The following is a 12366-nucleotide window of genomic DNA, read 5'->3' on the forward strand; positions in this document are numbered from 1 at the left end:
CAAGTCCTGCACTCACACGGCAGTGCTCCCCTGCACGACCTCCCCCTGGGGTCAGCAAACGCTTCCCGTCAAGGCCAGCTAGTAAACGGTTTAGCTCGGCTGGCCGTGTGGTCTCTGCTGCCAGTGGCTGCCATTGTACGGTGAAGGCGCCATGGGTGATGCGTAACCGATTAGGCACTGCTGTGTTCCAGTGAAACTTCCTCTAGGAAAAGCTGGAGGCAGTCCAGGTGGCCCTGAGGTCGACAAGTCTCCTAACCTTGCTCAGCCGCAATTTCCACATCTGGAAGATGGGACCATCGTTGCATGGTCCTGAGTATTAGAAGAACTCCTCGCCGTAGAGCGCCTGGCACAGAGCTGCCCCCACTCAGCAGCAGGTGTAATCGCAGGGCACACCGTTTAAAATTCAGACCCACAAACAAAACCGGCGGCAGGGGTATCGGAACGCAGACCGAGTCAAAAAGGTTCAGCACTTAAGCATGTCTGAGGCTGTGTCTGACTCCTTCAGCTAGAGTCTGAGTCTTTGAGATTTCATGCACCGCGTGGCTGGCTCTTATCTCCTGCAGGTTTTCGGTACGTCACCTGCCAGATCCACAATTGCTCCGATAAGACACTGACAGTGCCGTTCGCAGGCCCCATTGACCACAGTTCCCTGACCGTGCAGGACGATTACATCTTCGTTAAGGTGAGGTTCCTGCTGGGGCTCTTGGAAATCGGCAATAAGTGATGTGGGATATAAGCCACTCGGGGGAAAATGGAATCACTCAAACAGGAAGCAATAAAATGGCTATTTTACTTTCAAGTGCTACTTACTTCAGTTTCCCCTGCCCCTGTGACGGTGGTGGAAGGCACCCCCCAAACCCCGTAAGGCCAAAACACAGGGATGCCACCTGCTCCTTCTCCCTTCTGCCCACTAGGAACTTCCCACAGCCCAGGGCCCCCAAGCCCAAACCCGTTTTGTTCCATCTGGTTCCGGTGACTTTGAAATGATATTCAGAGCTGTGGTCTCTGATCATTTCTCTTGGCCGCCAGGCATCAGCTGTCCAGAGCCCAGGGACCAAGCCCTGCTGCCTGTACACACAGGTACTCACATCACAGTTGGGACCACCATGTGTTCTGACGGTTCAGACACTCCAGGAAACAACTGGTCATACCACTTCTTGATTACTTCCACTGACGAGGAGCTCACTCCTTCCAAAACAGCCTACCCCTCTCCTGGATAGCTCAAATCTTTGGAAATGTCATTCCAGCACTGAGACGAAGTGTTTCCTCTACTCTCATCCAGTGACCCCTGCTCCACCCTCTAGGACCCCATGAGACAAATCCAAAGGCTCCTATGAAGATGGCCCCTTAGGGGCAGCCACTGGTGTTCTCTCCCCTGAAGGCTCCCCCATCTCAGGGACGTTTCATCACCCCAGGTGCCCTTCTCCACACGCAGAGTGTACCAGGGCCTCCTGTGGATTTGGGGGCTGGAACTGGCAGGGTGTGTCACGGCCCCCATTAGAGCAGGCCAGGCCAGAGGCTCCTGCCACCACCGGCCTTGATTCCCAGCCCCGCCGCCGACTCCCAGCCCCACCCCCATTCTCCTTCACCCTTGCCTGACGCCCAGCCCCACGGCTTCCCATCCCTTCTGTGTGTTTGCACGCGCTGTTCCCTGGGCATGGACCGCTCGCGCCCCCTTCTCCACCTCCTCGTCCAACACTGTCGTGCACCACCTCCTCCAGGAAGCCTTCCCTGACTTCCACTCTACTTCAGGCCCACAGGTTGCCTCTTCAGAGCGCCCCCAGCTCTGTGCCTTCCTCCGTCACAGCCAGGCCACACTGTCGTCCTTTACTGTTTACTATAGACCCTGCAGTCCGGTGGGGGCGGGGCTCCGGGTCTGTTCTCAGTACCGCTGTCTTCCCAGCACCTCCCATTGTGTTTCTGCAAATATCTACCAAGGGTTGGAGCAATGACAGCATTGGCTTCTTCAACAACAGTATCTCACGTTGAGTGTTTTCTAAATGTTGTGATTGTCTGGTCTGCCAGCGCCCCAAGCCTGAGACCCCGGGGGCACAGCTGTGGCTGGGCAGGTTGGGCTGGTCCTCGTGCAGCAGTAGGCACCATGCACCACGGGGCCCCGGGATGGGGTGGGGGGCTCAGTTAGAGGTGCTGGGAAGGCCTGGCCGAGGGTGGGCCATGGGAGGGGGCTCGGGGAGGATGGAAGATGCCGGATCGGGTGCTGTCGGGAGGCGGGGCCACGCTGTAACTGGCTTGCTCGGTGATCTGGTCTGGAAGGAGGGGGCTCAGGAGGCCGAGCTGTGATGGTGAAGGAGCCGCCCCCGCGCACTCAGCCTGGATGACGCCTGGATGACGCGAGGTCGTCACTGGCTGGTCTGGGTTCAGATGTGATCACGGCTGGCTCTCAGCTTTGTCGCAGAGGCCTGGTCTGCCACTGCTGACCCTGTCTGTGTCCGACGGGGGAAGGCCCAGCCCGCGGTGCATGCCCGGCCGGGGCCAGAGGTCAGCGGCCACTGTGCTCTGTCCAGCTCCTGGCCCGCTCCCTCTCCCATCACCCGTTTGCCCCCTTGCTCCTCCTCTTCCCTTCTCACCGCCTCCTCCTTGCCCCTTCCCCAAAGAAGCAAATGCTGCTCTTTTCCTGGGTCTTCTATTATATCCCGTTGGAGACAAGTTACTCCATCTCTGGGCCTCACTTTTCTCATCTTTAAAATGGAAATGATCACAGGTCGTGGAGTTGTTGGGTTTGATACCGATGAGATGTTTGGGACAGTGCTGGCCACATGACAGTCTCAGGAGTGTTGCCTCTCGTTCTGTTTCTTGCCTCGTGGTCTGGTGGTCATCTTTTGTGGCTTGAGCTTACCTTTGGCCTGCCTCTTCCTCCACTCAGTGGCTCACCAAGTACTCTCCCTAAGAGGAGTTCTGGGGAACAGAATTTTCTTCACCTTGTCTGTAACTCAGACGTAGGGAAGCCAGGTGCTGAGAGAGCATGGGGAAGGAGGTTAGTTCTAACTGAGGGAGGTGGAGGAAGACTTCCCAGAGGTGGGGCATTTGGTGTGGGGCTCTGAAGGATGAATAGGAGTCTTCCCATTTCAAGCAGAGCATGTATAAGCAAAGTAAAAGGGCATTTGCACCAGGATTTGGCTCGACAAGAAACCTAGTCCCTTACAAACTTGTTTTTTCCCCTCCTGTTAGGCAACCTCAACAAACCAGACCAAATACTACATCTCTTATCGTCGCAATGAATTTGTCCCGATGAAGCTGCCGAAGTATGCGTTGCCAAAGGTACGAGTGGGTTCCCCATTCCACCGGGCCCTGAGCCGGGTGCTGAGCCTGCCCTGACTCGTGGGGCTGCAGGGCTTTTGCACCTGTGCTTGGTGGTGGCCAGGTCAGGATGGATAAGAGCAAGCTACTCCCCCCTCCCCCTCCAGCTACTGCCCCCTCCCCTTCCACTCCATCCTCACATGTGCCCAGCTTCATTCTGTCTTAGTGCCTCTGCCATGTTCTTCCCTCTGCCTGGTCTTTCTTTTCCCCAGACTCCTGCACATGTGATGTTTCAGACAAATGTCTCTTCCCACTGACCCTCCAGGCTGGTCCAGGCCTCAGTTTCCTGCTCACACCCCACCCTTCTCCTTCCTGACACTCAGGGTGCTGGCAACCCCGTGTGTCCGTCGCCTGCTTTCAACTAGAGTTTCCAGGGCTGGGGGGCGGTTTCTGTTTTATTCACCTCTGCATTCCAACTGCCTAGCATAGTGCCTGGTAGATAGTAGGTGTTCAATTAACGCTACTTCCTTCCCCTTGCCTGGCAGGCAAAGAAGGGGGACATGGAGGCTGTCCAGACCCTGCCCCTGCCCTGCCTCAGGGTGAACCCCACAGCCCCCTCCCTACTGATATTTTACTCCAACTTTACAAAGGAGGTGATTGATGTTCAGAGAGGCTGAATATCCTGTCTGAGGTCACACAGCTTGTAAGAAACCAAAGCAGGTTTCAAACCGAGGTCCGAGGTCCAGGCGAGTCTGAGACCAGCCTTCTGCCACATCTCCCTCCAGAGGATGGTCTCCATCCCATGTACATAATTCAGAAGCGCAGATTGAAGCAGCCCTTCTCCCCGACATACTTACCGCGCATGAAATGTAAGCTAGGAACAGACTCTACAGCTGTAGTCAGACACCCCGGTTTCCTGCCCTGGCTGGGTTTTCAGAGGAAACAGGCAGAAAGTCAAGCAGACAGACAAATGTGTAAAATAATTGCAAGCTGTGATTTGTACTGCGAAGGAAATGAGAGGCCGAGGCAGAGAGTGATGGAGGGTGGGGGAAGCTTCCCTAAAGGGGATGTTTCATCTGAAGCCCAGAGGTTGGGGGAAGGCTGTTCAGGTGTAGGACAGTGCAGGTGCAAAGGCCCTGGGGCAGGAGAGACCTGGCTGGAGGGTGGAGAGGAGGTGGATGCCCTGGGCCCTGCAGGCCCGGGGGCTGTGGCTTGCTGGAAAGGACTTGGATGCCGGAGCTGCTGCTCGGGACATCACAGACCCCTCCTGAGCCAGAAATGGGAAAAGTTCCTGAGACTTTTAAAACCTTTTAAAAGCATCTCTTTAGAAAAAGAAAAGGAAGAGGGGGAAAAAATGGAAAGGAAAGAAAGAAAAGAAGGAAGCTTAATAAAGTCCCTCCAGTGTTGGCCGAGTAAATAAATGAAAAGCTAATGGTTTCATTTATGGCAAATGCCTTTGGCATCTCTGGGGGGTGGGGGGGCCTTTCAGCTTCTGAGAGGCTGTTCCTCCGCCACTGGGGGCTGCAGCAGCAGCAACGTCCTTTGTCCTGGTGTTGGGAGGGGGCGGGTTGAGTGGACCCCTGGGTCTCTCCCTGCTCCCCTCTGGCACTGGGACCTGGGCAGATGCTGCCCCTTTCCTGGGATGGGGGAGGCTGGACCAGCGGCCAGGCCATCTCTGAGGGTCTTCTGAGGAGACTGCAGCCCCAAGTCATGACCTCTGTGACCTCGAGCCCTGGCTGCACCTCCCTGGCCCGTGGCTGAGACGGCAGTGAGTGTTTCTTGGTCTCTGTGTTGGGGGGGATTTGCAGGAAGCACCACTGCAAGTCCCTCTGCAGGCCCCTGACAGCACGTGCTACCTGCCAGCTTCCCGTGTCTGCGGAAATCAGGGGTCATTGAAAAGAGTCGTGAGGCTGTGATGCTAGGTACTGCCCCCGCATCGTAAGTGGTGACAGAAACCAGACGCAGACATGCCCCTCCTGTCATCCAGTTTCAAGGGATGGCCAGGAACCCACTTATATCGGTGGCATTTGCATTGGCACTACGTGTCCTCACGCGGGGGTCCTGCCCAGGACCCAGCGGCAGGCAGCGGAGGACCACGCACAAGCCAGGCTGCTCTCAGGGATCACCCACCCCCACCCCGAGCCCTGCAGGGTCCTCAAGACCACATTTGGTCTTTGCTGAGCACCTTGCCCGTCCAGAGAGCTGCCTGCTTCCTCTCCACCGAATTCAGGAGAGCAGGCAGAGCCGTGTTCCCACCAACAACGGAGAGCTAGCTAATTGAATTTCCTAATCAGATTTTGTTGTTATACGGTGAATTTGTAACTCCTGCCTGTTTCCTCCCCCGCAAACCACCCCCATCTTTTTTTTTTCTCTCTTTAATTGCCCAAGTAACATCATGGAAACAATAGAAATCAGAGCAGAGGGGAGCTCACCACAGCCTCCCTTCCTCCTTCCCCCCACTCCCTCCCTCCCTCCCTCCCTCCCGAGCCCTGTGAGGTTTCCCTCGGTCCTGGGCCCCAAGCCAAGGCGACACTGCTGTAGCTGTATCATTGCAGGTACTCTGTCTACAGCCTGGCTTTCACATGACGTGTCTCCGGAGAATTTTTCCCACATGACACATGATATCCACCTTAAACGGCTGCAAAACTTTCAACTCAGGAGACCGTACCTTGTTCAGCTAAGCCAGACTCCTGTTGTTTAGACATTTGGGTTGTTTCCATATTTCATAATTATAAACAGTGCTGCCATGAATATATCTGTGCCCACAGGTATTTCCTTTTTTATTTTCTCAAGTCAGTCTAAGAAAAACTTCTGGACAAAGGATATAAATCTTTGTGGAGCTTAGTTGCTTTCTGAAAGGGTTCCACCAGCAAAGTTAGAATAGACCAGTTTCAACACAGCTTTGCCAAATTTTGTGTGGTATCAATTCTATTTTCCTTGTACTTAAAAAGGTATAAAAGGTACCATTCTGCTGTTTTAATTCACCTGTCTCTGAAACCTGTAATGGGTAAACAGTTTTTATTATATTTACCAGCATGCTTTGTGCTTAAATTGTTTACTTGTAGAGATTAAAAAAAAAAAATTACTCATGTTCCCTAACAGAAAAAAAAAAAATAGGCAAAGGCTATAAACAGACAAAAGAGGGGAAAAATCCAAGTAACTATTGATTATATAGAAACATTCATAAGCATAAAGTAAATAGTCTTTTATCTGTAATTTGTTTACATAAAATAAAATAAAACCCATAAAGCGTAAGAATAAAGGAGGAAGTGACATCAGGGAAGAGGGTCGAGTGGTAAAGCACAGGAGTCTGTCTTCTCACTTAGACAACAATCCACTGGCAGAATCTGCCTGATGTAATTGTTTTGGAACTCCGGAGTCTATTCAAAGGCTTGCAGCTTCCAGGGGAGGGCTTGCACCATAAATCAAGGTTAATACCCACAGTTTTAGCTCTTCCCAAGGAAGCAGCTCCCCATCTCCCACTCCTGCCCCCCAGCCGCGTGGCCGGCAGCTGTGTACATATTCCTAGAGCAGCAGACACACAGCTTGCCGGAGCCAGAGTGGGCATAGGACTTTGTCCTTAAATATTGGACCTTGCCCCCCAATATTGGGAGTCTGTGCTCTGATTGTTGATTGGTGTTTCTTATCATGCATGCAGACACCCAGGCACACAGCTATTATTGCAGCCACCACCAGCTGAAGCAGCTTCCAAGGGATTTAAAGGGCCATGTTACCGAGCCAAACTTGGGTCCACTCGCCCACGCGCAGCAAAGCCAACCCACTGACACCGGGTTGTGGTGATGGAAAGTGCGGTGTTTATTGCAGGGCACCAAGCAAGGAGTCCAGGCAGCTAGTGCTCAAAATACCCGAACAGGTTTCAGCAAAACATTTTTAAAGGCAAGGTGGGGGAGGGGCATCCCAGGGTATGTGATCAGCTCGTGCGCAATTCTCTGATTGGTTGATGGTGAGGTAACAGGGCAGGGTCATAGGGGTTAACATTATCAATCCTTGGGCACCAGTAGTTCTGGGGCTACATGCTCATGATCAAGTAGTTAACTTCTCCCATTTGGTGGTGGTATTAGCATCTGCAAAACAACTCAGAAAATGTGCATCAGATACTATTATCTATGTCCTTTAGAGAGGAGCTAAAGCAGAGCACATGGAGGAGGGGTCTGTCCCGGGAAGTCCCCACAAGGTCCTGCTCAGTTACAGCCAGAACCTGTTTCCACTGCCACCCCACCTTTATTTTCCTTCTTTTCCCTTTTGGGAGCCAACATTTAAGGACTAGGACATTCAAAAGCAACCACACATATGGAGGAATTTAGAAAGTCACCAAGCATGCCCAGGAAAAAGCTCAGGCTCAGAAAAGACCTGAGGAGAACTTCAGTTTACACCTCAGGCTGATCCCTGACATGCAGATAGCCTGCAGCAATAAAATCTAAATAAAAAATTTAAAAACCAGCAAACCCTGAGGAAGGGAGAGAATCTGATTTCCAGAGTTACCACGTTATTAGATTCCAACATCCAGTTTTCAATAACAAAGAAACCACAAGGCAAACAAAGAAAGTACAATCCATTCAAAGAGGAAGATACCAACAGAAGTTGTCTCTGAGAAAGACCAGATGGCACATCTACTAGACAAAGACTTTAATACAACTGTCTTCAAGGTGCTCAAAGAACTAAAGGAAATGTGGAGAAAGTCAAGAAAACAAAGTACAAATAAATTAGAAATATAGGCATACCTCACTTTATTGTGCCTTGCAGATGTTGTTTTTTTTGTTTGGTTTTTTTTTACAAATTATAAGTTTATGGCAACCCTAGCCCTGCATGGAGCAAGTCTATTGGTGCCATTTTCCCAACAGCATTTGCTCACTTTGTGTCTTTGTGTCACATTTGGTAAATCTCACAATATTTCAGATTTTTCATTATTACCATATTTGTTATGGTGAACTCTGTTCAGTGATCTTTGAAGTTACTACTATAATTGTTTGGGGCCAACTTAATTGATAAATGTCGTGTGTGTTCTGACTGCTCCTCCAACCGACCATTCCCTCATCTCTCTCCCTCTCCTTGGACCTCCTTCTTCCCTGAGACACAGCAACATTGAAATTAAGCCAGTTAATACCCTTACAATGGCCTCTGAGTGTCCCAGTGGAAGGAAAAGTCACACTTCCTTCACTTTGTATTAAAACCTAGAAATGATTATGCTTAGTGAGGAAGGCATGTTGAAAGCCAAGACAGGCCAAAAGCTAGACCTCTTGCACCAAACAGCCAGGTTGTGAATGCAAAGGAAAAGTTCTTGAAAGAAATTAAAAGTGCTACTCCAATGAAAACATGAATGATTAGAAAGCAAAACAGACTTATTGCTTATACGGAGAAAGTCTGAGTCATCTGGATAGAAGATCAAGTCAGCCACAACGTTCCCTTAAACCAAAGCCTAATCAGAGCCAGGCTGTAACTCTCTTCAATTCTATGAAGGCTGAGAGGTGAGGAAGCTTCAGAAGAAAGTTTGAAGCCAGCAGGGGTCGGTTCACGAGGTTTAAGGAAAGAAGCAACCTCCATGACATCAAGTGCAAGGTGAAGCAGCAAGTGCTGATGTAGAAGCTCCCACAAGTTATCCAAAAGATCCAGCTAAGATCATTAATGAAGGTGGCTACACTAAACAACAGATTTTCAATGTAAACGAAAACCTTCCACTGGAAGACGATACCATCTAGGACTTTCATAGATAGAGAGGCGAAGTCAGTGCCTGGATCCAAAGCTTCAAAGGACAGTCTGACTCTCTTGTTAAGGGCTAATGCAGCTGGTGGCTTTAAGTTGAAGCCAGTACTCATTTACCATGCCCAAAATCTTAGAGCTCTTAAGAATTATGCTAAATCTACGCTGCCTGTGTTCTGTAAATGGAACAAAGCCTGAATGACAGCACATCTGTTTACAACATGGTTTACTGCATATTTTAGGCCCACTGTTGAGACCTGCTGCTCAGAAAAAGATTCCTTTCAAAATATTACTGCTCATCTGACAATGCACCTGGCCACCCAAGAACTCTAATGGAGACATACAATGAGATTAATGTTGTTTTCATGTCTGCTAACACAATATCCATTCTGCAGCCCATGGATCAAGGGGTAATTTTGACTTTCAAGTCTTACGATTTAATATATGCATTTCATAAGGCTATAGCTGCTATAGACAGTGATTCCTCTGATGGATTTGAGCAGTCAATTGAAAACCTTCTGGAAAGGATACACCATCCTAAATGCCCTTAAGAACATTTGTGATTCTTGGGAAGAGGTCAAAGTATCAATATCAACAGGAGTTTGGAAGAAGTTGATCCCAACCCTTATGGATGACTTTGAGGGGCTCAAGACTTCATGGAGAAAGTCACTGCAGATGTGGTGGAAACAGCAAGAGAGCTAGAGTTGGAAGTGGAGCCTGAAGATGGGACTGAATTGCTGCAACCTCATGAGAAAACTTTAAGGAATGAGGAGGTGCTACTTAGGGATGAGCAAAGAAAGTGGTTTCTTAAGATGGAATCTAGTCCTGGTGAAGATGCGGTGAAGATTCCTGAAATGACAGCAAAAGATTTAGAATATTACCTAAACTTAGCTGGTAAAGCAGTGGCAGGGTTTGAGAGGACTGACTCTAATGTTGAAGGAAGTTCTACTGTGGATAAAACTCTATCAAACAGCATTGCTGCTACAGAGAAAGTGTTCATAAAAGGAAGAGTCAATTGATGCAGCAAACTTCGTCGTTGTCTGCTTTAAAGAAATTCCCACAGGCACCCCAACTTTCAGCAGCCACCACCCTGATCGGTGGGCAACCATCAACATCGAGAGGCAAGACCCCCCACCAGCAAAAAATTATGACTCACTGAAGGCTCAGATGATGGTTAGCATTTTTTAGCAATAAAGTACTTTTTAACTAAGGTATGTACATTTCGTAAGACGTAATGCCATTGTACACTTAATCGACTACAGTGTAGTGTAAACATCACTTTGATATACACTGAGAAACCAAAAAATCCGTGTGACTCACTTTATTGTGATATTTGCTTTATTGTGGTGGTCTGGAACTGAACCCACAGTATCTCCAAGGTATGCCTGTACCAAAAAAAATAGATAGAACACATAAATGGAGCCAAAAAGAAATGCTGGAGCTAAAAGGAACAATAATTGAAATGGAAACTCAAAAGAGAGATTCAAAAACAGACTTGAGCAGACAGAAGAAAGAATCAGAGAACCTGAAGATAGGACAACTGACATGATAAAATCTGAGGAACAGAAAGAAAAAAGACTGAAGAAAAGTGAACACCATCTAAGAGACCTGTGGGACACCATCAAGTGGACCAATACACGCATTCCATAATGCGTGTCCCAGAAGGAGAGGAGAGAGAGAAAGGGGCAGAAAAATTATTTGGAAAAATAGTGGCCCAAAACTTCCTTAAAATTGTTGAAAGATGTGACTGTAAATGTCTTTAAAAGCGTGGTGAGCTCCAAGTAGTATAAACACTAACAGTTCCACACCAAGACACATTATAATCAAACTGTAGAAAGACAAAGAAAGAATCCTGAAAGCAGCAAAAGAAGCCACTCGTCACATACAAGGGATCATCAGGAAGATTATAAGCAGATGTCTCATCAGAAACCTTGGAGGCCAGAAGGCAGTGAGTTGCTATATTCAAAGTGCTGAAAGAATTTGGTGGAAGTGTTCGTTCATTCGGCTGTTCCTTGGATTTTATGTAAAAATCTATGGGGAAGTTTCCCCTATCATGCTTGTTAAAAATGTTTTTAAACTTTCCAAAGTTACTTCTTTAAAATGTTTTCACTGCAACTAATGGAATAATGCAAATATATACCATTTCTACCCGCTTACCTCTCCATTCCTCCTTTCCGTGACAATCTCACTTCTTCATTCCTCAGAGTAACTGTTGTAGGAACTCTTAGAGATATCTCAATGTTCGTTCTTCTTCTTCATCTTAGTTTAACAAACCCTAAGTTTTAGCTGGTACATTGCTTCCCAGCTAGGACTATATTTCCCAGCTTCCCTTGCAGCTACATGTGGTTGTTTCTAGAATCTGGCCAGTGAGATTAAGTGGAATTGTCACATCTGGGAGACTTCTCAGAGCCCTCCTTTAAAGGCAAGCCTTTCTCTCCCTCTTTCCTCCCTCCCTCCTGTTGCCTTGCATGTTGACAAGATGGCTGGAGCTCTAGCAATCATCTTGAACCATGAGGACAAGGGCCATATCATGGGACAGTAGAATGGTGACCCAGAAGGAGCCTCTGTCCCTGGTGATTCCAGCTTCCATCCTGGAATGTCTATCTCTGGACTTCTTTTACATTCGTGAGAAATGAGTTTCTATCTCATTTGAGTCACTTTTTTTTCCAGTTTCTATTACTTACAATCAAACCTAATTCTACCTGATAACAAACATTGGCAACTCTGGTGTTTCTTTCCACATATTTCTCTAGGGCATATAGCTATATATACATGCAAACACATATACATATGTGTAATTTTTTTAATGTCTTTTGTTTAGAAATGGAGTCAACAAATGTCTCTGCTTCTAACTTTTTTAAAAAAGAATAATGTAAAGGCAAATTTAAGAAAAAATTGCATATTATTTATCACTCTCTAATCAGCAAAGATTTTAAAAAGACTGTTTCAATGCATGAAGTAAAATGAGCACCCTCTAGCTCTGCTGGTGGGGAAGGAACATATACTCTCAGGACGATGATTGAACAACATGTAACAAGAGCTTTAAAAATGTTCCTACTCTCCGATGCAGCAATTTCCCTTCTTAGATTTATGTTGAAGAAATACAGAGACGCAGAGATCTGTGTCTGGGAATGTTTATGACTGTCTTGCACATAATGTTGGAGATGCTAAAAGCTCACGAGTGGGGAAATATTCAATGAAATACGGTACATCCACAAAAGGGAATACCATGCAGTCACTAAAAGTGGTGTTTATAAATAATGTTAATGACAGAGGAAAATGCTCCCCATATAATGTGAAAGAGCAAGGTGCAAACCATACATGAAAAAGTATAGGAATCCCACTTGGGAAAAAGCCCAGAAGTAAACATTTTTAAATGTTAATATCAGG

At 47.9% G+C, this 12366-nt stretch overlaps 1 protein-coding gene across 1 annotated transcript in view; it reads left to right on the forward strand.

Annotated features, from left to right (window-relative positions):
• SORCS2 (sortilin related VPS10 domain containing receptor 2) overlaps positions 1 to 12366 on the forward strand; it is a 495273-nt gene that overhangs the window by 423970 nt on the left and 58937 nt on the right. The window contains exons 7-8 of the mRNA XM_036853888.1: positions 564 to 682; positions 3190 to 3279. Of these exons, the coding sequence (XP_036709783.1) occupies positions 564 to 682; positions 3190 to 3279 (209 nt within the window). The remainder of the gene's footprint in view (positions 1 to 563; positions 683 to 3189; positions 3280 to 12366) is intronic.

The sequence above is a fragment of the Balaenoptera musculus genome, chromosome 5 (assembly GCF_009873245.2).
Source record: "Balaenoptera musculus isolate JJ_BM4_2016_0621 chromosome 5, mBalMus1.pri.v3, whole genome shotgun sequence".
Lineage (NCBI taxonomy): Eukaryota > Metazoa > Chordata > Mammalia > Artiodactyla > Balaenopteridae > Balaenoptera > Balaenoptera musculus.